Here is a 24,438-nt window from a genome sequence, read left to right as displayed (position 1 = left end):
ATTTTTGGGGGAATTTTTTTTAAAGTATTACATAAAGAGCAAAGAAGAGGTGCATGGTGGGAATAAGGAAGGTGTGATGTAGCAAAATAACAAAAGCAAGGATGTCCTGGAAATAAGCAGCAGAAATAGGCAGGTCATGGGAAAGTCAGAGGCAAGGTAACCTTGATAAGTCAGAAAAAAAATGAAAGAAAATTCGTGGTCAGCCACGAGGGGCAAACCTAAAAGGAAGACTTAGACATAGAAAGGTGAATCAGGACACCTCATTCCAGGTGAGCAAAGGCCTCCTGGGGCCCCACTTTTACGCCGTCCCTCATATGGTCACCATTAGACAAATGTACAATATGTCAAGCCAGAGGCTAGGCCTGGGATAGATAGCAGGGGGACTTAGAGATGCTGGAGCCACTGCTAGATTTATGAAGAACTTTATTTTCCTGAGATGAATAAATAGGTGAGTGAGTGTGGGCAAAAGCAAGGGCAGGGACCATGCAGGAGGATTCCGTCCCTCTGCTCCTCTTCCCTTGCATGGACCACCTCCCTGTGCCTCCCAGTTTCTAGGACTAAAGAGGGAAGAAGGGAGAATATGGGGCACATCTGTATGGCCAAGGTCATAGGCACTACCAAAAGGAGGAAATGATTTTTAAAAATCACTTAGCCGGACTTGTCCTCCCATTCAGTATCTCATTCCCATCCCCCTTCCCACCCAGCTCCTTTTAAAGTTGTGGGCCCTGCCTCCAGGGGCATTTTTTTCCAAAACCCTTCCATTGCCAGTTCCAATGACAGGTAGGCCCCAGCATCACCGGAGGGCCTGGAGCCACTGCATAGGGGAGCAGAGGGCCACAGGAAGTGCATCTAGTAAAGAAAGGGAGTAGGACCAGAGGAAAGGATGGAATCCTGGCCCAGTCCCCACACACAAACACAAAATAACTGCAGCCCTAGCCTATGGCTAGGAGGGAGACATTCCCATCTCCAGCTCTGCCTGGAGGGTCACATCTGCAAAGATGGAAGCCAAGGGACAGAGAGAGGCACTGAGCTCAGCGGAGGACTGGCGCGGCACCTGGGAGCCGGCAGTCCTGATTCACTCGGGCTTGGGAGGGCAGGGCTTAGAGTTAAGGCTTGCTGACTTGTTCCCTCCTTGACACAAACCTTAACTTGCCCAAGCTGCCTCTTCATCTGGATCCAGTCTCCCCCCACCATCAGTTTTCAGTCCTTGGGTTCGACCTGAGCCGACCCCCCCCTTAGACCCCTGCACTGTAGAGAGGGAGGGGGGGACCCTCCCACCTGTAGCAATTCTCTATCTGCCCTTGATGAAGCCGTCCAGCACACGGTCACTACGCTCCGACAGCCAGTATCCGGCCATGGCAGCCACAGCCCCGATGAAAATGGCAGTGAAGACCATGTCACCTTTGGCTGCCAGCGTGGCCAGGGCACAAATGATGACACCAAAAAACATCTGCTGCAAGACCACCACCTCATCGTCAGTCACCTCGGAGAAGAAGCCTCCCGGCTTGGGCTCTGAAGAGGAGGAGGAGGAGAAGAGATCCATGTGCAAACAAGGCTCTGAGCTTTACAAATCCAGGCCTAAAAACCACCTTACAAGTGGCTGCTCTCACTCCTTTTGAAGATGAGGAACCATCTTTTTAAAAGGATTTAAGGGATGTGCCCAGGGTCCCTGAGTGAGTGTAACTCGGGTATCCTGACATCGGGGCTAAGGTTCTATCTGATAGGCCGGGCTGGACAGAAGCCAGGTCAGGCACATGTAAGTCACCGACAGAAGCGAGGTGTTGGGAGAGAGCGGATCCAGGCTGCGGCAGTCAAGGAGAGAGAAAAGAAGGGCTTGGGAGAAGGGCTGTGAACACTACAGGTGGCCGGTGGCCAGATAAGCACCGGGCAGGCCTCTGGGCAATCTCCTTGGAGGCTGACAGGAAGGGTGGGAGGCTCGGCTCTCCAGGGCCCAGAAGGTGCTTCCGCTACCCCAGGCAGCCCCCAGCCCCACCCCCAGGGCACTGCTCACCTTCCAGCTGCCGGGGCACACAGCCCTCCTGGCTTCTCTCGTAGCCCTCCACACAGGCGCACCGGTAGCTTCCGTCCGTGTTCTCACAGAGCTCGTGGGGGCCCGTGCACACCTCCTCCTGACCCTCGCACTCGTCCACATCTGGGGGATGGAGGGGAGGTCAGGCCTCCTCCAGCCCCCGTGACCCAGAGTCCCCGGGCCCACCACTCCTCAGTGTTGGGCGGGCCAGACAAAACAGACGCTCCCTCACCCAAGCATTTGGCTCCCTCTCGGCGGTAGCCCGCACTGCACCTCTTGCACCGGGCAGGCCCTGCCCCCATACAGCCAGCGCAGGCTTTGGCACAATCTGGGAAGAAAGGGGAGAAGGGCCGTGAATGGGACCCCGCAATCTGATGGAACTTGGGAGTAGACCGTAGGAGACGGAAGGAGCAGCTGTCCCTCCCAAGGGGCCTCCCTCTCCCCGCCTCCACCTCCAAAGTTGGGTCTGACCTCGGCACTCATAGGACCCATCCGTGTTCACGCAGAACTGGTTGGCTTTGCAGGTGGCCATCTCTGTCCCACACTCATCGATGTCTGTGGAGAAGGAGGGGCTTTCAGGGACCTCCCTCCAGCCCCTAACCCCCTCTGATTTCATGGGGACCCTATCCTCATAGGCCCCACAATACTCTATGTGTAGCCACAACAGTTTATTCTTTTCAAGTCTTTTCATATCCATTACACTCATCTGATCCTTATAACAACCCCATAAGGGAAAAGTAAGGGTTTTTTTTTTCCATTGTTAAAAAACATTTTTATTTAAAGTTTCGAGTTCTAAATTCTATTCCTCCCTCCTTCCCTGAGACAATAGCAATCAGGTACAGGGTCTATATGTGCAGTTATGTGAACTATTTCCATATTAGTCATTTTGTACGAGACAACCCCAAAGGGAAAAAATGGAAGTAAAAAGTAGCATCCTTTAGTCTGTATTCAAACAATAAGTTCTTTCTCCAGAGGCAGATGCTCTGTTTCACCATTAATTCTTTGGGATTGTCTTAGATCCTTATATTGTTGAGAAGAGCTAAGTCTTTCACAATTCTTCATCCAACAATATTTTAGTTCCATTTTTACAAAAGACAAAACTGAGGCCCACTGAATGATTTGCTCAGAGTCACACGGCTCCTAGTGGCCCAACTCTCCTAACCCCTGGCACAACGCCCCCTGGAAAGAGTGGGAGGCGTGCCCTGAGTCTGCCCCACTCTGCTGCACTCACCCACACACTTTTGCTGGTGCAGGGCCCAACCTTGTTTGCAGCGAAGGCAGTTGCCCTCCTTGGGGCCCGAGCAACGGGAACAGGGGCCGAAGCAAGCTGAGGAAGGCAGAGACAAAGGGAGGGATGGTGTGAGATGGGGAAGACGGTGGGCCCCCTTGACAGCTGAGCACACCGTGCCATCTCCAACCCCAACCCAAGGGCCTCCCTGGCCCTGGCCCACTACCTACCCTCACATACCAGGTGGCTGGAGTTTCGAGTGGCTTCATAGTAACCGTCCCCACACTGGGCACAGGTGGGGCCCCCATAGCTGGGCTGGCAGTCGCAGCGCCCACTGCCCTGTCGGGTGCCCTCCCCGTCACAGTGCCCATTACCACTGCATGGCTTCTCCGTGCCCCCAGGACAGGCTGTAAGGAGACATCACCCATCCTAAGCCTGGGACAGCCTTGGAGCTGGGCTGGCAAAAGCTATTACTCCCTTACCCCCAAGCATCTACCAGTCCTCCCAAAGCCCTTCAGGCCCATGGAGCTCTCCAGAACAGTACTGCCCCTTCTCCTCCTATCATCCCAACTGGGCCTAGTCTGAGCCTAGGGCCTGGTTGCCACATCACCATACCAGCACATGTGCCACGCTGCGCTTTGTCACTATCCTCCTCCACTTTTTACCTTATTTCATCTTCACAAATGCCCCGGGAGCTGGACAAGTATCATATTCCCAATTTGCAGATAGAGGAATTAAGGCTAGGCCATATAAGACAAGTGGAGATGAAGGGATGGAGACAGCTTAACTACACAAGGGTCAGAGAAGACCTTGGAAGGGAAAATGGGCACTTCTGACTAGCTAAAATGGAAAAGCTCTTGCGCAAGCAAATCCAGTGTAGTCAGAATAAGAAAGGGAAGAAGCTGAGACGAGTTCAATGGCTTCCCTCAAACTCCATGCCACACTCTCTGCAGTGTCCCTGAGGGGCAGATGCCCATGCGCCCACCACCCCTATTTCCCGAGGCAGCTTGAGCAACTCACCCTGACAGGCGGGCCCATAGGTTCCGGGAGGGCAGCAAACCTTTAGGGAGTCCATGCAAAGCCACTGGAAGAGATCGGGGGCCTGATGCTGCCTGAGAGGGTGGGGGCACCATTAAAGGGGTAGGACACAACACATGCTACAAAGAGTGAGGTCAAGGCTCTCTGAAGGACCCAGCCCAGCATCCTCCCTTCCCCAGTGCTGGCCAACCAAGGAGCCGCCCTGGTCTGGTGGTGAGCCATCATTCAGCCCCGCTCCCCTTACTTTACAGAGAAAGAAGCAGTGACCCCAAGAGGCTAACTGGCTCGGACCCGCTTCAGATTAGCATCGGACCTGCAGGTTTTCGGATTCCAAATCCAATGCTCTTTCTACCACACCATCTCGTTCCCAGGTGAGTTGTTTCCCAAAATAGAGTTCAGGTCAGTTTGATTCAATTAAAAAACATTTATTGAGCACCATTAACATGGAGGCACTGTGCTAGGTGCTGAGGCTACAGAGATAAAAATCAGCAGTGTCTGCTTTCAAAGAGCTTACAATCTAAAGTGGGGAAGGGGAACCCAAGGCTCAACACAAGCAACGATGACCCAAGATAGGATGTGATATGGTAAAAGCGACCCGGCAATGACCTGGTATTTGGACTGATGGGAGATGCTCCCTCTTGGCAACCCGTGTCCCCCCCAGCTCTCTCCCGTCAGCCCCCGGGGAGCCCACTCACTTGTGGAACCACCAAGTCTCCACCAGCTCCTCACTCTGCTCCAGCAGTCGGTGACATTCAAAATCGGACTTGCTGCACACGCCCTCCAGCACCTCCACCAGCCGAGTCTCACTGGCCAAGTGAGACAGGTGGACAAGCTGAGGTCCGGTCCTACCCCTTGCCCAGCCCTCCCTCTCCCCAGCTGGGCCTATCCAGTGAACCCTACCAATGGTACCTAGCAGAGCGGGGGGGGGAGGCTTCGCTCTGCTCCTGGCCCCCGATGTGGCACAGATGGGACATAAACAGGAGAATCCCCCTTTTCTTGGGGAAGGAAGTCCTGTCTCAACCCCGAGACCCCATGGTCTCCCAGTCCTCCAAACTACCTGTCCTTATACTTGGACAGCTTCTCTTCCTCCCAGGCAGTGTTCCCTCCTCCAAAGTTGTCCCGGACTGTCCGTTCCAAGCCCTGGGTAAGAGAAAGGGCAGGACTCATCCCACTCCATAGTGAGTGGCTCTGCCTTAAACACTTAAAAAGCAGGAGGTTGGGGGTAGTAGAGGGACTGGAAAAACACTCACCTTGCTAAAGCTGTTGACCAGGTCCCGGCAGGTGTGACAGGGCTGTGACTGGAGCCACACAGGGACTGGCAAGCTCAAAAAAAGGCACAGACCCCATGGTAGGATGGGAACCAAGCTTCTCCAGAGAACTGGAGCCATCTTCCTTCGGGGAAGCTGGAGTGTATTGGGTGGTAAAAGGAAAGAGGACACTTTGTCCCTATTCCAGGAACTAGGGGAAATAACCAAGGGAAGTGATGAGAATATGCACGGGAGGAAGACTATGTAACAGGTGAGACTTGGCGGGGGAAAGATGGGACAAATTCTCCTGGAAATCAGGGAAGAAGAAAGAGCAGTAGATAGAGAAATACTGAGAAGGTAACTGCTCTATTTCTAGGGAAGTGGGGAGTAATATTAGAAGGAACTAATTAGTAAGGAAACCAGTCATTAGGAAAGTGTCTAAATGGGGACAGGAATAACTAACTTGGGCTTTCTAGTAAAGGGACAGTACTAGGACAAGGAAGGAAACCAGTCATTAGGAAAGTGTCTAAAAGGGGACAGGAATAACTAACTTGGGCTTTCTAGTAAAGGGACAGTACTAGGACAAGGAAGGAAACCAGTCATTAGGAAAGTGTCTAAATGGGGACAGGAATAACTAACTTGGGCTTTCTAGTAAAGGGACAGTACTAGGACAAGGAAGACAGGAAGAGGCACCACCTGTAGTAGTGGGGGAGAGGGTATGGGAGAGGAGTTAGGATTATAGTATTGGGAGAGGAGAAGGGAGCAAAAAACTAGACCAGCAAAGGGACAGTGTCTGTTAAGGGTTGAGTATTGGAAGTTGTGGGAAAAGGATGAAATTGTAGTATTTGCAAAAGAGGTAAGCTGGGGATGCTACTGTTCGGGGAGCATGAGAAGGGAAGAATGTGAGGAGAGCAAGAACTAATAGAATCATGGTATTTCCAGAGGAATCAATGGGCTGAGATGGGGTGGAGAGGGAGGTTTATAAAGATATTGAGAGGAAGAGAAAATACAGACTTATGTTAATAAAAGATTGAAAGAAAAGGGGCAATGTGGGGAGAGGTATAATAACCACAGTACTGAGAAGAATGGGACAATATTAGGGGTGTTGTTATTAAGAAAGGTATGGAATATTAAAGGGGCTGATATAAACCCTGATGTTGAAAGGATAGGCAGCAATAGGGGGAAGTAGAGTAACTACCTTATAAAGAAGAGGGCAATAATTAATTAGCTGGGATATTAAGGAAAAGAGGGCAATCTCAAAGACTGATATTAAGATATTGAAGGGGAAAGGGAAATATTAGCGGACTGCTATAATTAACCAGGTGTTTAGGGGAAAGGGACAATATCGGGAGGCTGATATTAGTGGGGTGTTTGTTCAAGGGGAGCCCGGGCTGATATTAACCATAATATTGAATAGGACAATATCTGGGGACGGATATTAACTGGGATGTTGAGAAGGAGGCAATATTGGGAAGGGGAACTGATCTTAACCAAGTATTCAGAGGGAGATGGCAAGATTGTGGGATGATAGCAACACAATCACTAACAATATTCATACGATATTGTGGGAGCAATCATAGGAACTGATGTTAATCTGGGACTGGTGAAGAAGGCAATGTTAGGGGACTTATTTTAACCAGCGTATTAATGGAGATAATGTTGGCAAGAGCTTCAATCAATCAGAAAGGGGGCAATACTGAAGGGTTGCTTTTAACCAGGTGTTCGGGACTAGGGGCGTTATTGAGGGGCTGATTTTAATCAGGTATTTGGGGTAGGGACAAGATTGGGGGGGCTGATTTTAATCACGTATTTGGAGGAGTTGACGCTGGGGGAGCTGATAATAACTGATTCAGGGGGAAGGGTAATACTAGGGGGCTGACATTAACGGTGATACTGAAGGGAAGAGGGACGGGAGGGGGCTCCTATCAACGGCGGGGGGAGGGGTGGGAAGAGAGGGGTTGGGGGAGGGGAGGACTGGGGCAGGGGAATGACACATGCCCCCCCCTCAGTTCCGGGGCGGGGCGGGGGAGGGGAGAGGAGGGGGCGGGACCCGCGGAGGGTGGGGCCGTCCGTACCCGCCGTCTTTAGGAGCCCGGATGGCCCGGGGGCTCCAGGGCCGCGCCCAGCCAGCCGCCCTCGCGCCGTCGCCGAAGCCGCCACTGAAGTCGCCGCTGCCGCCGCCGCCGCCGCCGCCGCCGCCGCCGCAGCCTCCGCGCGGCTCGGAGCCTTCGCAAGCTCCGCAGTCTAGGGGGCGGTGCCAGCCCTTCCACCAATGGCGGCTGGCCATGTGCCTTGACGTCACTGCCAGAGCGACCAATGGGAGCTGGCTCGAGCTGCACCTGTCCGCGCTTTTAAAGAGACGACGCGCGGACCCCGCGAGGGCGGTGTCCCGGACTCCCTAACCCTTAGCACAGACGCACAGACTAGAAGCTCGGAAACTACAAAAATAAGTCTATCTTTATTCACCCAGATGTCCCCGCACGGCCCAAAGCCGGGGTCCATCCCCCACATCCACATGTCCTGGTGGGCGGGATTTTCAGGGGAGAGGCGACCTTTGCTCCAGGTGGATGCACATCCAGAGGCTGCGGAGGACTTGGCTCTGGCTCCTGCCCTTGGGCCTAGTGGGCGAGGGGCCCCGGCTGGGTCAGAGAGCAGACGATGACCCCCGCTGCAGGCACTCCTCCAGGGCGGGCTGGAGGTACTGAGCCACCCGCGCGGCCTGAGCGCTGAGAGTGTCCCGCTGCCCCTTGGCAGGCCCCACTAGTGCCCTCAGGAAGGCGGGCATCTGGGAGGGCAAAGAGAAGACTGGCACTGCGTGGAAGAGGTCGGGGATCCCCTGGCGGGGAAGCAGCTCCTCGAAGCAGGCTACCACGTAGCCTCGGTCCGCCCTGCCCTCCAGGAAGTCCGGCAGCACGCAGCTGAGAGACGCCCCGAAGGTGTCGGCCGGGCGGGCTGGTCCCTGCGGCGCGCGCGCCTCTTGGAGCCACTCCTGGCAGAGCGCCACGGCCCCGGGGGAGAAGAGCAGGATGACCACCCCACCTTCCTGCAGGGCTTGGCGACGCTGTGCGTGAAACCAGGCCAGGGGGCCCAGAGCACTTAACTCCCTCCGGTGCCACAGGTCCACCGCCACTGAGAGCGGCAGTTGCCCAAGGGCTGTGGCCAGGGTGCCCACGAGGCGTTCGAAGCTGGCATGGTCCGGAGAGTAGAGGAGCAGGGCTCTACGGGCCCGCGCGGCCCCTGCGACAAAGACAACTGCTGTTGAGCGTTCTCCCGACTGCAGTTGGGAACATCCCGGGCATCTTTCCTAGCCCCGAGTCCCACTGTGCGACCTGGGACCCCCCTTGAAACTCACCCCCATAGCGGTAATCGTTCTTCAAGAATTGCAGCCACCCTGCGAAGGGAGAGGGGCAGAGGCAGCCAATCAGCGTGAATGTGCTTGGCGTTTGCCTTGGGTGTTCTAGGCCTGCTAGCTCTAGGTCTGTTCTAGGTTTATGCCCCACCTCCCTCTCCTCCCTCCCCGCTAAGGACGTCCTAACCGGCTCTTCGCAGTACCCTGGCTGTGTCAGGAAGAGAGAAATCCCTGAAAGGCTAGGGACTGGAGAAGTCTGTTCTCATCGTGCCCCTGGAGATAACAGCCCCGAGAGAGAGAGCAGCATCTCACCTTTCATATCATCTTTATGGAGCAGGAAGAGGAACAGGATGCAAGCAGCCAGGACTAGGAAAGCCAGCCAAACCAGGACCCAACGCTCATGAGTGTCTAAGGGCAGAAGTCAGCACCAGGGCTAGGGACTTGGGCCCTCCAGGGGTGGGAAGGGGAGGCAGACACCCAATATCCTCCCTCGGGTGCTCTAACCTTCCCTCAAGCCAGCAGGTCCTAGAGCTCCCTGTGGGTCCAGGTACCATCCATTTCCCTTCCCCTCCATACTCACACTTTTGAAGAGAGCAAGCCCACAAGATCCCTGTGTCATTCCACAACTGAAAGATAAGCAATTCATTAATTTCCAGGAGTCCTCCTAGCATGAGGGATTGCCTCCTCATTTTTCCCCTTCCAGGATAATATCCTGCCTTGCTTCCTTTCCCTCTGCCAGATCCCATCTCTGAAATTCTTCCAAAGCCATCCCAGAATCTTTACCACCTGAACAACTTATCTTTGAGCCTTTGAGGAACTTCCCGCCCTTGAGAGAGATAGAGACTGACCTGGATAGGTAAGGTAGGTGAGAAATAGATTACATTCCCTGTCAGAGATTTACTCACTTAGTATCTATGAAAAAATGGACAAGTTTCTTTAGATATCTGGCCCTCCATTTGAAGAGTTAGACTAGCAGAGGCAGAGGAGTTCATGGATAGAATTAGTTTTGGAACCAGGGAAAACTAAGTCCTGCCTTTGAAGACCTGGTTGTGTAACCCTGGATAAGTGTTCTTAGCAGCTCTCTCTAAAATGCTGACCTCCGTTTGATAAGAATTTCCTCTTCAGGTAGAAATTATAGATCCAGGCCCCTAACTATTCTAGACTAGGTGATCTTTAAAAGTCCTTTTCAGCTCTGAATCTGGGAACCTTTTATGGTGGTTTCAGCTTCACAAAATACTCCCTGATGAATGTTATTGTTCCCATTTGACAGGTAGTGAAATTAAGCCTCAGAAAAGGTCAATTGATGTGCCCATGTTCACACAAACAGTACAGAGCAGCTAGGTGGCTTAGTGGAGAAAATTCAGACCTAGAGTCAAAAAGATTTCTCTTCCTGAATTCAAGTCCAGCCCAGTCAAGAATGACCCTGGACAAATCATTTAACCCTGTTTGCTTCAGTTTCCTTATTTATAAAATGAGCTAGAGAAGGCAATGGCAAAACCACTTCAGCAGCTTTGCCAAGAAAACCCCAAATGGAGTTATACTGAGCAACAACAACACAGACAATAAGTATTAAGGTTGGAATTTGAACCCAGTCTCCTGGCTTTGAATCCCATACTCCCTATGCTATGGCTGCCTATACCCAAAATCCTAGTTATCCTTCCAAATCTCAATTTAAGGACTATCTTATGTTTGCTTTTCTTCAGGGAAACCTTTCCTGAATGTTCCAGTGCTCCCTACTTTTCTCATCTCCTTAAAGATCTTCCCAAATGTTTTTCACTTCCACTGATTCAAATAAATGCGTACTTTCCCATAATATCTGGCTTATATCCCCTGTATCCCCTGTATGCCCTGTAATCAGTTCTTTTTAAAAATACACTCAGATATATTTCCTTTCAAATAGATCTTATTCTGAAGACTATATTTAGGGGTAGCTTACGTTTGGACCAATACAGTAATTATATTCTATCTTATCATTTATGTTTCATGTATGATATCCTGTCTCTACAACTAGAGTATAAGGTCCCTCAAGATAGAACTTTATAAATGCTATTTCCTAGTATTCCCTATAGCAACAGGTATATCAGGAGTTTTTCAAAATCCAATTTGGTTACATTTTGAGAAATATGAATAAATAAGTAATAAAACAAATCATAAAATTATGAAATTAATTATAATTCATGTATATTTAAATTTAACTGATTTGAGCATCAGGAAATTTCTAGCCTTCATGGAATCATAGATTTTTAGAACTAGTCCAACCCTTCTTATGTTTTAAAATTTACTTTTATTAAAATATCTTGTTTACATTATCTTCACTTCTGAGCGTATCTTTCCCACTATCCCTACCCAGCAAGCCATTGTAATAGAGAATGAAAAAGAAAGAGGGAAGAAAATCAGTTTGATAAAACTAGCTAAGATACCTGATAGTATATGCAATGTTCCCCACCTCTGCAAAGAAAGGAAGGAGACATTTTCTTATCTCTTCTTTTGAGCAAAGTTTGGTAATTATAATTATATGGTATTAAGGGTTTTTGTTGTTGTTGCTGTTCTTTCCCTTTTACATTTTAACTTTGAAGGAAATTGAAGAGCATGAAATCTAAATGACTTGCCCATGAACTTGTAACAGGTTAGAGGCAGAGTTAGTAGTGTTGTTTGTTTATATTCTTCTGTTTTAACATGACAGCAAATTATCAAGAAATGGGAGACCCTTCCTGGAAGGTTTTAAGAACAGAAATTTAAATGCAAAGAGAAATTCATTCCTGGCATAAAAAATACCACATGCTCCACAGTCTTATGGCATAAAAAGCAATCTAATAATGCCATCTAAATATGAGTATTTCCCCAGAGGCCAGCCTGTGTGAAGGAGGCAGAGCGAGCAGAAGATGGCAAAGTTCACTACAAATAGCAAGAGATCAGGTTTCCTGCATCAATCATCTCCTACACAGCAGGCACTTTGTAAGGTGCTGTGGGATCCAGAAAAATAGCAATGGAGACTTTTTATTTGCTTCCTGTGTTCATTAGTCTCCTCATTAGTCAATTATCTCCTTATAGATAGATCAGGGTCCTTGCTTTCTTCACATCTTCCTAGAAGGTTCAGCCCAGAACTCTGTACAAAATAGATCCTCATGGATGGTGTTTATTATAGGATAACAGAATATTAGCTCTCATAGAGACTTTAAAGACAAGGTATTAAAACCAGAAGAGACCTTGCTAATAGTGTTAGTCCATGAAATGTCAGGGCAGGCAAGGACCTTAAGCACAGACTTTTAGATCTGGCAGAGACCTGAAACCATAAAATATAAGAATACAGAATGTGACAGCCAGAAGGAACCTTACAATATTGCATGTTAGCCAAGGAGGATAATTTACACAATGATCACAGTAAGGTAAAGGAAACAACATTGAAAGACTTCAGATCTCTGATCAATGCATTGATCCATCCTGATCTCAGAGAACTGATTGATGGTGAAGCTTGGCTCTCATCAATTAGCTTAGGAGATGGATCGCATAGCAGTGCAATGAGGGACACATTTTTCGACATGGCTACTGTGTTGATTTGTTGTTATTAATTGCCTGTATTTGTTACAAGAAGAAGAGATTCTATTTTAGGTGGTGAGAGACTTCTCTAGGAAATAGCAGTGACATATATTAGACACTTTAAAAATGATAGCATCTGAGGGACTATGAAACACAGACTGTTAAAACAGTGTTTGTTCCAGAAGAGACCTTAGGATGTAGAACATTTGAAGAATAATAATTTGGGAGAGACCTGAGGGTCTGAGAATGCAGAATGGCAGGGCTGGAAAGAACCTCAAAACAGATCATCTTAATCCAATGCCACCTCCCTCCCTCCCTCCCTCCCTCCCTTCCTTCCTTCCTTCCTTCCTTCCTTCCTTCCTTTCTTCCTTCCTCCCCTACTAATTGCACAAAGGAAGAAGCAGAGAAGAAAAAAGGGAATAAAGGAACGTGACTTGTTTATAACTCATTCGAAGCACTTACAACCCTGTGAGTCAGGAAGAGTGAGTTTGGGTTCAGAATTATGATTTCATTGACAGGGAACTTCCACATCAGGAAACTCCCTCTTCCCATCTGTCATGATTCTTAATGATCTTAGTCAGTGGCCTGGGGCACTTGAGGAGGGGGGAGAAGGTTCAGTGACTTGCCTAGTCATACCACCACTATATGTCAGAGGTGGGGCTATGAAGCCAGGTTTTCCTAACTCTCAGGCCAGTTCTAACCTGTTTGCTTAAAATAATAGGATCATAGATCTAAGAGTTGAAGGAACCTCAGAAGCCATCTAGATCACTGTCTGAATTTTATAGATGAGAAAACTGAGGCACAGCAATGTTAAATGATTATCAGTTATTCGCAATAATAAGTGTCAAATCCAGAAGCCACACAGTGAGAATCAAAGGTGAGTTCCCCACTGCACCATACACTTCTTTATCACTCCTCTATTAGATTTGAGATTCCTAATAAGGGGCAGAATAGTTAAGTGACTGCCACAATGGAAGCATTAGATTTGGAACCCAATGGTCTCTATCCAGCATTCTTTCCATTCTCCCAGTCCTGGATGGTTCACTGGGTTGCCCTCCCGCCCACTACCTGTCCACCTTTGCCAGCTTCTTGCCTCCACTGACCTGCATGCACTGACCGGATTGCAAGTCTTGAAGAAGCTGTTTTCCAAAGAAGGCTGCTCTCTGTCAAGCCAAAGATAGAAGCTGTCACACGGAGTGGTGGTGGTGGGGGGGGGAAGGGGACTGGAGCTGGAGGGAGGGAAATTGTGGAGGGCAGGGAGAGGAGGAGGGAACTTGAGGGAAGAAAGGAAAGAGCTCTAAGGTAAGGGGAAGGACCTGAGGGGAAAGAAGGGAGGTGCACAGAGATAAGACCCTTCAAACTTCAAACCTTACTTTGGGGACCTGCAAGTGATCTCAGCCTTATGGCCAAAGGGTTTGAAAGGGAAAAAACCAGGGAGTAAAACAAATCAAGAATAAAAAGCCAGGAGGGACCTTGGATACTATCAAGTATTTTACAAATTTTACATTTTGCAAATAAGGAAATGGAGGCACCAAAAATGTAAGTGATTTGCCCCAAATCACAAACTAGTAAGTAACAGAGTTGAGATGTGAATATGTGTTTTCCTGATTCCAAATTCCACGCCAGAGAATGGAGGGAAACCTCACTGGAAGATTGGGGGGCTGCAGTGCAGAGTACCTGTTAGGGATGGAGGAGGAAGGCATGCAGAATAGGAAAAGGGCTATAGGATGTGGAGTTGGGTCTTACTGTATGGGCCATGCTTGGCAGTGGGGTGCACCCACTGGTCTCCATGGCACAGAAAGAGTGGTTCTGCAGAGGGCCCCAAGTCTCCAGCAGTAGCATGTCATCCCTTAGAGGACCCAGAATATCTGGGAGGAATTAAAGGTCAGAAAAATCAGAATGAGAACCTTCTTTCATTCTCTTCAACTTGACCACCATACCTTCTTCTCCCCCAGTTTAACATGTTTCTTCAAGTTTTTCCCAGGCCAGATCTCTTCCCCCCTTTCTTCCCTCTGCCATGTTTCACTCACTCTCCTGTGGGCATTCCTGAATCTGGAGCTTTTCCCCACTCCATACCTGCAGGAAAGGACAGAATCAGGAGGCTTGATGAGGAAAAGGCTCCAGGTGAAAAGGAAGGGGAAAAGAAGGCTGAGGGAAAGGTAGGGGATGGAGAAAGAAGGAGGGCACACATGCTAAATAAAAATAATAGGCAGCTAGGTGGCTCGGTGAATAGAGCATCTGCCTTGGAGTAAAGAGGACCCCAGTTCATATCCAGCCTTCAGGCATTTACTAGCTATGTGAGCCTGGGCAAGTCGATTGGCCTTATTTGTCTCAGTTTCTTCATCTGTAAAATTAGTTAGAAAAAAAATAGCTAACCACTGCAGTTCCTTTGCCAACCCCCCCCCCAAAAAAAAAACAAAAAAACAATTGGGATCACAAATTGAAAATGATTTACCAATGAAAGTCACTCTATGGATAAATCATTAAGCCTAAATTCAATCCAGCTTCAGATAGTTACCAACTTTATGATACTGGGCAAGTCACTTAACCTCAGTTTCATTTATAAAATGAGGGTAATAAGAGGATCTGCTTCCCAAAGATCATTGTGAGAATCAAATGAGATAATGTTTGCAAACCTTACATATATATATATATATATACTGCCTATTTTTGTAATAAGAAGGATAAGTTTAAAATGTCAAAATAAGCTTTGAGATCCTGGATAGTGGTTCCAGGTAGCTCCAGGACCATGGGCTGAAAAGCAGATACCTCACTGCATTGATAGAAGTTTCCATACTGAAAGTTTTCTATGCCCATTAAGTTAAAGATTGGAGAATAATGATGAAAATCCCTCACAAATTTTATGGCAATTTATGTATTTTCAAAAAGTTCTTTCATATATTTTATCTTATCTCCAAGATAAAAAAAAATATTTGTCAGAAAAATATTACCTCTGAGGACAAAAGGTCCTGTGCCTCCACTTACCAGCTCAGCCTAGAGCTTCTGGTCCTTATTTGTGCCCTGGGTCCTGCTGGCAGTATAATAAATACTATGGTCTCCTCTTATATTCATAATTGAAGAAAATGCTCCATTTCAGTTAAAGGATGGTAAAAAGAAAGCAGTGATTTTCATCCCTTCCAAGTTCCCAAACCCATTGAAATTTATCCACTAATCCTTTGAGTCTGAGGGAAGTGAAAATAAGAACCCCTGATCTAGCCAATCCCCAATTGTACAGATGAAGAAACTGGGCCCAAGTGACTTGTATTAGGTCACAATGTTAGCTCCTGGATGATTTTCTATGCAAATGTTCTTTCCATTGCACCAAAGGTGATCCTCCAAACAGTCCCAGGGAGTAGACAGAAGTGGGTCTGATTATAATCATTTGCCAGATGAGGAAACTGAGTCTCAGAGAAGGGAAGGGCCAGCCCCGGGTCACATAGAGAGTTTGTGACCGAGTTGGAAATAGATTCCAGAGCTCCAGTTCTACTGGGCTCAGAATTCTTTCTCTTCCTTTGGAATCTCACCTGAACACAGACATTAGGATGGAGAGTCAGCAGAGGGAGGTCCTGGAATTTCTGCAAAGAAGGGGAGGGAAGGAGAGAAGGAGATCCCCAAGGTTAGCAGTCACAGGGTGTGTGTGTGTGTGTGTGTGTGTGTGTGTGTGTGTGTGTGTGTGTGTGTGTGTCTGTCTGTGTCTACCTCTCTCATATCCTCTCCACTTCTTGGATTATCTGAGCTAATTTCCAGGTAACCATCCCTGGTTTCTCCCTTCTCTCCTCCTTCAGCTATTCCCCTGCTGTTCCTTGATTCCCCATCTCCCTCCCTCCCTTTGTCTTCCCTTCCCTTACATTCAGAGTGACATTCTTCTGAGGTAGGGGCACAGGCAGCGGGTAGCAGAGCTCACTATCCACTGGCTTCCAACAGAGAATGATCTCGGCAGACAAGGAGCAGGGCGCCTCCACCATCCAGCTCAGGCTTCTTGTCCCCAAGAACTTCAGCTTCAGTTTGGTCTGATTCCACAGGTTCTTGTGGGCTCTGGGGTCTAGGGAGGAAGGGTTGTAGGAGACCAGGTATTCCTCACCTATGCACCCGCCAGAGAATCTGTCCCATCCCTCTCATCAGGTTTTACTTTCCCTCTATATTCCTAGCTCCAGAGACTGCCTCCCTCTGCTTCCATCCCAGGCCCCAAACTCTCTCACCCTCCTTGAATGGGCAAAGGTAGTTTCTGATGGCATCTTCCTCTTCCTTTATCCACATCTGGAAAATGAATCCATTTGGGTGAAGGAACAGAAGGCAAGGTTTAACCTTCCTTTGACTTAAGAACGGGATCCTTTCTTCCTTTTTCTCTTATCCCCCCTTTACACTCCTCCCACACCCCTTCGGCTTAGGGAGACAATTCTAAATCTACCACCACCAGCAGCCAGCTTCAGATTTTAAATAGGCTCAGTTCTTACCTCGATACAGAGGCAAGGGACAAGATCCGTTTGGTTCAGGGTGATATTCTGTGGTCCTGTCTAGGGGACAAATCAAGGATAGAATCTGAGATACTACTTCTACTGCTACTTCTACTACTACTGGGAGATGGGATGGGCAGTCAGGGCAGGGAGGAGGGGAGAAGACACACTCTTGGAAAGCAAACAAGAGACCAAGGAGTCAGCCAGGACTGAGAGTAGAGGAATAATATGATTTACGAAAGTTTGGAGCAGCTCTATTCCCCAGTAATCTCTCTTTCTGCAAATCACCAGTGCATGAAATTCTATCATTACAGATTGACCATTTGGGTCCTGGAGGCTTTCTTATTTTTGAGAGTCTCTTTTAAAATAAAAATGCTATTAGAATTAAGGGTAAGGGCAGAAGGGAAGATAGGAGCTCTTAAACTTGTCAGAGAACACCACATGTAGGATGTTATAACTGTCACCAGAGAACAAGCTCGAGATAGGGGAAGGTCTGAGCAAAAGAGAGGTCAGGAAGGAGGAAAGACAGGAAAGATAGCAGGGACCCTAAAAGGAACTTCAGAGACTGAGAGGAAGGGGAGAAGCTGAAAGACTCAAATTGGTTGGTTGAAGGGGAGGGGACAAGAAGAGGTTTGACTAGGAGATCCTAGTCAGGAGCCATAGGGGAGATTCCTGGGGGGAGAAGGAAAAGATGGTAGGGTGAAACAGAAATGAGGTGTTAAAGAGGGGAGCTAGATCCCTTCTCACCAGGACTTGAAGAAACCTTGTTTTACGATTCCCGCTCTGATTCCAGTAGAGAGAAAGGAAATAGTTTTGCTCTGTGGAGATGTCCATCACCAGCTGTATATCATCCCCTTCATTGGAGATATTGAACCAGGGCAGCACTGGAAGTAAATTAAGGGTGGGGTAAAAAAGGAAGACTTTCATTCTCTTTGCCCTCCCACTCAGACTGCCCTCTGTCTTCTACTGCCCCAAAATTTGCTCTTCCTCCCAACTTCCCCCTCCTTTCAGCCTGACTGTGTTCTATACCAAAGCAGCTCGGGACGCTGTTCTGCAATTCTGGCTTGACACAATCTGAGGAGAGAATAGAATGAAGGTTCTTAGTAGGGATAAGGGAAAAAACAGGAGGAGAGAGAACACTGTCTCTTCACAGGTTCTTATTCACTGGCTGAGCAGGTAAACAATAAGTGTTTTTTTCTTTTTTTAATATGTACAATTTTAAACATTTATATGTAAGTCATGTTGAGAAAGAAACATTAGAATAAAAGGGAAAAATCATGGGAAAGAAAACAGAACCAAAAAAAGAGGTACTTTTGCTGAACTATTTTTTCTGTAAAAAATTATGGAAGATTATGTGATCAACTATGATGAATTTGGCTCTTTTCAACAATGAGGTAATTCAAGGTAATTCCATAAATTTGTAATTGAAAGAGTCATCCCTCATCTAGAGAGAGAAGTATGGAGACAGAATGTGGATCAAAGAATACTATTTTCAATACTATTTTTGGTTGGTTGTTTGCTTGTTTTTTTCTCACTTTTTTTCACTTTTTGATCTGATTTTTCTTTGGAAGCATGACAAATATGGAAATATCTTTAGAAGAATTGCATGTATTTAACTTATATTGGATTACTTGCTATCCGTGGGAGGAAAGGAGAAAAATTTGGAATACAAGGTTTTGAAAAAGTGAATGTTGAAAACTACCTTTGTGTGTAAAATAAAAAGCTAAAAATTCTTAGACATATTAGATGGTTTTCTTGGAGGGAAGAGGCTCTATTAGAAATATAAAAAAGAAATATAAAAATAAGAATTTATATTTACAAAAACCTCTCAATTTCAGATAAAAACGGTTAGTTTCAGATACTTTCCTGATAGTAGGTTGTAATAGGGAGAGAGAGAAAGCAGATTTGACAAGAAGGGATCCAACAAGATAAAGCTCAAGAAACCCAAGACCAATTTTCCCTTCTTTCCGTGTTGCCAAGGCCATATCTTATTTCTCCCTTCCCACAGTGGCCAGACACTCACCTGGCACTTGTTGTATATGACTGAGTTCTTTTTCATAGGGAGGCTCAGTATAGATCCGTACTTCCTCCCCTACTGGCGCCTTAAAGCAGTCAAATACCAATGAGCCCTGAAGAAAAGCCAAAACCCCACAAAGGATCAGCGTTAAGGTCAAAAGCAAGAACTACTAACTGGATCCTCAGCTCTCCTGACTTTCTCTATCCTTCCAGGCCCTCCCAGCCCTTCCTTCCATAATCCTCTAGAGGCAAAGTAAAAATCATTTCCACACTTCAACCTTGGGAAGTTATGAGGGAGTACTAGGAATGGTGAGCTAGCCCCCTCTCCACTCCCAGCCTCCCCTGGGATAAGGAAATTGAGCCCAGAGTTCCTGCCTCCATCTCTTACTTAGGATATTTGCCTGGAGTTCAGCTAGCCTCCTTCCATTTTAGAGATAAGGAAATTGAGGTCCAAAGAGGAAAAGTACTTTGCCCATAGCTGATAAATGTGGGAGTCATTCAAAACTAGATGTTTTGACTTCAAGTCTAGTATCCTCTATATTATAATTAACATCTAAAAGACAAAATGGACAGATAGTTACAAGCCTGGAGTCAAGGAGACCTGAGTTCAATTCTAGTCTCAGACGATTACTGGAGGATTCTGGGCAAATCACTTAACTGTTTCTGCCTCAGTTTCCTCAACTGTAACCTCCACAGGGGACAATAATAGCATCTGAGTCCCAGGGTTGTTCTGAGAATCAAATGAGATAATATTTGTGAAGCACTGAAAAGACGAGTGACTAGCACATAGTAAGTTCTTAATAAATGCTTCTTCCTTTCCCCTTCATGTTGAGGGGAAAAGTTCTACCCAAGGTCAATTCCTTCCTCAGATACTCTTTATTTTATCCTTTTCAAAGCATCATCATAATTATCACCTTCTCTGTTCCTGAAAACAACCTATGAGGGAGTCAGAACAGTAATTGTCCCCATTTTACAAATTAGGGAAACTGAGGTACAGAGTGAGTGCCAGAGCCAAGTCTTTTGACTCCAAGCCTGATGTTTTCCTGGATTACGCCTCCAGTGCTAATATGTGTGTCGGGGTAGAATCTCAGGGAAAAGCTTTAGGATAAAGCTTAAACAGTGGGCCAGCCCCACAAAGCTTCCCTGCCCTTTCATCTTTCAACCTACCACATTTTGACCTGGTTGTACCATGGCGGCAGGCACCTCTATCTTCACTAAGACACATCGGTCAGAGAGGTATGCCTGGAAGGAAAGGATGACTTTTGCCTGGAGAGATTCTACGGAAGACACAATATAATTTAACTCAGCAAACATTTATGAATCACCTACTGAGTGCAGAGGGCTATAATAAGACACTGTGCTAGGAAGAGCAGCCGGGATCGGTCTGAGCAAAGCTGGGATGAGGGACAAAGGGAACACTGTGCAAAAAGCCATTCTTCCCCAGGGAGGAAGCAGAGAGAGGCTGGGAGCAGAGACGGGGCTAGCTCACCATTCCTAGGCCAAGGGTGAGAAGTTAGTTCAGCATCTTCCCGGAGCCAGACCTCATCAGGATCCTCCTTCCTAGGTTCTAAAATGACTCTGTAAGGGCAGAGTCCCCCCTGCCCAAGAACCCCGCCCACCCCCAGCTCAGAGACAGTGAGTAAGTTTTCTGGCCCCTCTCCCAGGTTTTCTGGAATTCCCTTTGCTGGGAAATAAAGCCTGTGGGCTATATCCCAAGGGATCCTCATTTCCTTAGCTGCTGGGATAATGAGGAACCCAGGTAGGAGGGACCCTGAGCCAACAGCTGAGTACCTGCCATCTCTAGAGAATTTAAGGGGAGATCCTTCTCCCCAAACCTGCGCTCAGCCGTGGGCAGCCTGAGTCCTCCCCAGATGGCCCCTCTTACTGGCTTCCTTCTCCCTTTCCCCTTCCTCCCTCCCTTTCCAAAGGCTTTCCGGTCCTTCCCCCTATCTTTTCAATCACTCTGGATCTCTTCCCGTCAAATCTAGTGACATATACAGATGGCAAGAGCAGAACAAACCACCCTCTGCCACGGGCTCGCTCCCTCTTTCCTCCTGCCAACCCCTCTCCTTTTCCTCTCTCCTTTTTCCCAACCCACTTTTTCCTCCTTCCTTCTTTTCTCTCATCAGGAACTTTCCCTTTTAAGTACAATCCCCAGCCCAGCCCACCTCTTCCCACACTTACGATTTTAGAATTCAAAGCTAAAAGAGCCTTGGGAGCATGATCCTTTTGTCACAAAGGAGAAGGCCGAGATTAAATGCCAGAGAGGTAGGTCAAAAAAGACAATTTGCGGAAAAGCCTCGGGTCTCTTTTCTGCTCTGGCTCTATGATCCTATGATCCCACGTGGGAGGGTGAAAGATTGGAACCCAAATCCTCTGACCTCAATCCAGTGTTCGTTCCAGACTGTGTCCCTACCAGATTTCTCTCTCCTCCCCAGGTCCTTTGGACCTCTTACCTAAACCCACATCCTAGCCTGAGGATCTCCTTTACCCTCCACCTTGATAAACCTTTTCTTCAGCCCCCCCACCCCCACCCCGCAGTCTCTCACCCTGCACTGTCAGGTGGAGGGTCACCCGCACACAGGGGACACAGTTCCTCTCTCCCCTGCACTGAAGGACCACCTCTGTCTGTAGTTTTGTGGGCACCAGCACAGGGTCTTTGGTGGGTTCGAGCAGGCAGAGCACATCTTCTGGAGGAGGTAAATGGCAGCCTTTGAAAATACCCACCGCACCCGGCCCAGAACAGGGGTGAAGGGGGACGGGGGAAGGGGTGGGAGAGGGGAGAACAGTGCCCTCAATGCTAGTACAAGGGGGAGGATTCCCTAGGAAACTCTCGGGAACCAGCTCAGCCAGACCCAAGGGACTGGGGGGTCTCCAAGGAGCCAGTGGCAGGAAAGTAAACCATCTCCAGTCTTCTCTTGATACTCACCCCAAAGGTGACAGGAAAGACCCTAGGGGAAGAAAGGGAGTTCAGAGCTTCCCTGTTTCCTGCCCCAACTTTCCCACATGCATCCCTGAGCTCCCATAAGCAGGGCTCGGATCGCGTGCCTCGAGGGCACAGAGAGACAGCGAGGGCCTTCGGGCATCTGGAGCCTTTTCCAGAGATGCCCGCTGCTCAGTAAGTACAGAGAAGGGAGCCCTGCCGGAGCCCGAGCAGAGCGAGCCAGTAGCCTGCAGGGAAAAGGTGAGCCGGCTGCTTGTTTCTCTCACATCGGCACTCTGCCCTTCCCCCTAGCCCAGCACCCAGCTCCCTACCTGGGCAGACCTGAAAGGGCAGTTACACCGGAGTTGGGGTGGTGGTGGCTGGCACTGCCAAAGCCCCGGGCCAGAATGGGCGCTCTCCGGGCCATCCCTTAACCCCCTCCGAGACCCCTCCGGAGCCTACCTGAGAGCATCGGGCATCGTCGTGGGCCCCTGACAGCTTCTCCAGAGAGAGCACCCAGGGCCTGCTGCCGAGGACCAAGGAGAAGAGCAGCAGCAGCCGTGGGACCGGCATCTTCTGGTTGCTGATCAGTGTTGTAGCCCGTCTCAGGCCTGGGGCCGCTCCCCTCGGGGGGAGAAGCTATTTCTGCCCCCCACCGCAGGTCTGCTGGCCAACTGTTGCTCCTTTCCTCCTGGATGCTCAGCGGTGCCAGAGTGGGCACTGGGACCCCTCCCCTCCCACTCCTATCCTGGCTCGGGGGCCTCCTAGGGTGGGAGGGTTGGGAGGAGATTCCAGGCACTGGGAGTCTTCGATGGCTCTTCTCAGTTTGATCTCTGAATCCAAAGTGCTTTCGATTCGGCTCGGAGCCCTGCTGTCCCGCCTCCTGTTCCAGCCCCTGTCCCGTCCTGTCCCTCCCACAAAACACTGGGCCCAGTGCCCAGAATCTGGATGACTGGGAAGCCGGCAACTCACTCTCCACTCCTCACAAGGCACAGCCCTCCCAATACACACACATACACACGCACCCCTCCCTAGCAGGGCAATACCCAGCAAAGCTGCCTACCCCCCCTGGGAGTCCTGTGGGAAGATGGGAAAGGGGAAGGTGTTCCGGAGGCCCTTCTCCAGGGACTTGGTGACATGGAACTATTTCATGCCATAAAAGTGTGACTGTTGATGTTAAGGTAATACCCAATCCCTTTTCTCCTGGACCTTCAAGCCCTGCCTTTTTTATGTTTTCCCAGTCTGGCACTAATATAGACCCTAGAGTACTGATGGTCTCAAGAGAACGTAGCTTGTTCGTATCTTTTGGGTCTAGTAGATCCTAAAAGGACAGTTACCCCTTGTCAATCTCTGCTTACCACATAAAAGGGAGAGTTGGAGTTACAAGTCAAGTGGATGTGTCTCTCCACCAAGTCCAGGATCCTGAAGCTTGCTTGCTAAATATGTGTGATCTCATAAAAAGAATAGAATTTGGGAGTTGGGAAGGATCTTAGCAGCTTTCCAGTCTACTCTGTACACAAAAGGAATACTTGTGTACACAAGATTGTGGTCACCCAGTCTTGAAGCCCAAGAAAAGTGAACCATCTCAGCCACTACAGTGGAGACTTTTATTTAGGGTAATGGAGTCCATAGTAATTCCTCTTCAAAAGTCAAGCTTAGTTGCTACAGTTCTCCTCATATCTGACCCCTATGCACCCATTCTTGTGACCATTGATGGAACATCTGGGTTCCTTCATACTGATCTTTTCAAACAGCTTACTGATACCGTTTTTTGATGGTTAACCCCTCATTTTGTTGCCTGCAATATCTTTTTTGAAAACATTTCATTTTGGATATAAAATATATACATTGTATAAATGAACGTCAACAATTCCATATGCAAAGGCCAGAAAATTAGAATAGATAAAACTATGAATCTATAATATACAGATTATTTAACATATTAGCAGTAAATTTTAAAATATTTTACAATTGCACATTAATTTAATATAAAAAATTTTTATTTTTAGTTTCAAATCTTCTCCCTCCCCATAATGAATTAAAAAAAATTTTTTTTCAACATACCCCACATACAATTGAATTCTTTTAACAAAAACAAAAGTCAAGTAAAATTAACATAGCAGTAATTCTCCTCTCCTATTTTCATAGATTTTTATTCACCATGTTTGCTTTGGGCAGCCCATCCCAATCCAAACTGTGAAAAGTAACCTGGAATAGCTTCTCCTCCTCTACCCAGTTTAGCCAAATTTATTACTCAATCACTTCCTTCCTAAATCTCGGAGATGGGGGCAGAGGAAGGAGGCTAGCTGAACTCCAGGCAAACATCCTAAGAGATGGAGGCAGGAACTCTGGGCTCGCACGTTTGTTCGTGTGTTGATCCCGATCAGTGGGTCACTGTTTCTTCCACTCTTTCCTTTGCTTCCTATCCCAGCTTCCCCCCCACCATTTTAGGATTCCCTTCTCCAACTAGGAGCAAAAGGCCTCTTTACTGTTATCCAACCAGGAGACTGGGCCAGAGGGGCGGGAAGGCGAGGAGTACAGACGGCTTACTTCGGCCTGGTCTGGACACTTTTAATAGAAAAGAGAATGCACGTGCAAGGAGTGAGAACAGAGCTGT

The 24,438-nt window shown here is 48.1% G+C and overlaps 2 protein-coding genes across 6 annotated transcripts; both read right to left on the bottom strand.

Annotated features, from left to right (window-relative positions):
* Positions 1 to 406: 406 nt before the first annotated feature.
* CRELD1 (cysteine rich with EGF like domains 1) lies at positions 407 to 7,723 on the bottom strand. Of its 2 annotated transcripts, none has more exons than XM_051981984.1 (11): positions 7,618 to 7,723; positions 5,546 to 5,753; positions 5,353 to 5,435; positions 4,991 to 5,101; positions 4,278 to 4,369; positions 3,488 to 3,664; positions 3,261 to 3,356; positions 2,501 to 2,584; positions 2,262 to 2,357; positions 2,012 to 2,152; positions 407 to 1,512 (listed from the first exon to the last, which is right to left on the bottom strand). In XM_051981984.1, exons 2-11 carry the CDS (start codon positions 5,681 to 5,683, stop codon positions 1,292 to 1,294), a joined length of 1,239 nt encoding a protein of 412 aa, XP_051837944.1. In that variant the 5' UTR covers positions 5,684 to 5,753; positions 7,618 to 7,723; the 3' UTR covers positions 407 to 1,291. The 2 variants fall into 2 exon arrangements, with proteins under 2 accessions (XP_051837944.1, XP_051837951.1); XM_051981991.1 differs by having other exon boundaries at positions 5,546 to 5,698.
* Positions 7,724 to 7,981: 258 nt separating this feature from the next.
* Positions 7,982 to 22,664, bottom strand: IL17RC (interleukin 17 receptor C). 4 transcript variants are annotated; one of them, XM_051981914.1, is made up of 19 exons: positions 22,284 to 22,663; positions 21,828 to 21,849; positions 21,448 to 21,588; positions 20,388 to 20,465; positions 20,066 to 20,175; positions 18,906 to 19,011; positions 17,912 to 17,956; positions 17,630 to 17,766; positions 16,883 to 16,942; positions 16,628 to 16,685; positions 16,277 to 16,470; positions 15,953 to 16,003; positions 14,459 to 14,504; positions 14,175 to 14,296; positions 13,532 to 13,591; positions 9,472 to 9,517; positions 9,204 to 9,299; positions 8,895 to 8,933; positions 7,982 to 8,779 (listed from the first exon to the last, which is right to left on the bottom strand). In XM_051981914.1, exons 1-19 carry the CDS (start codon positions 22,392 to 22,394, stop codon positions 8,187 to 8,189), a joined length of 2,115 nt encoding a protein of 704 aa, XP_051837874.1. In that variant the 5' UTR covers positions 22,395 to 22,663; the 3' UTR covers positions 7,982 to 8,186. The 4 variants fall into 4 exon arrangements, with proteins under 4 accessions (XP_051837874.1, XP_051837882.1, XP_051837890.1 ...); XM_051981922.1 differs by having other exon boundaries at positions 21,448 to 21,585; XM_051981930.1 differs by lacking the exon at positions 8,895 to 8,933 and having other exon boundaries at positions 22,284 to 22,664.
* Between the last annotated feature and the right edge of the window lie 1,774 nt (positions 22,665 to 24,438).

Source organism: Antechinus flavipes, chromosome 1, assembly GCF_016432865.1.
Source record: "Antechinus flavipes isolate AdamAnt ecotype Samford, QLD, Australia chromosome 1, AdamAnt_v2, whole genome shotgun sequence".
In the NCBI taxonomy this organism is placed as follows: Eukaryota; Metazoa; Chordata; class Mammalia; order Dasyuromorphia; family Dasyuridae; genus Antechinus; species Antechinus flavipes.
Note: the sequence above shows the minus strand (reverse complement) of the source record. Positions and strands in the feature narration are given on the sequence as shown.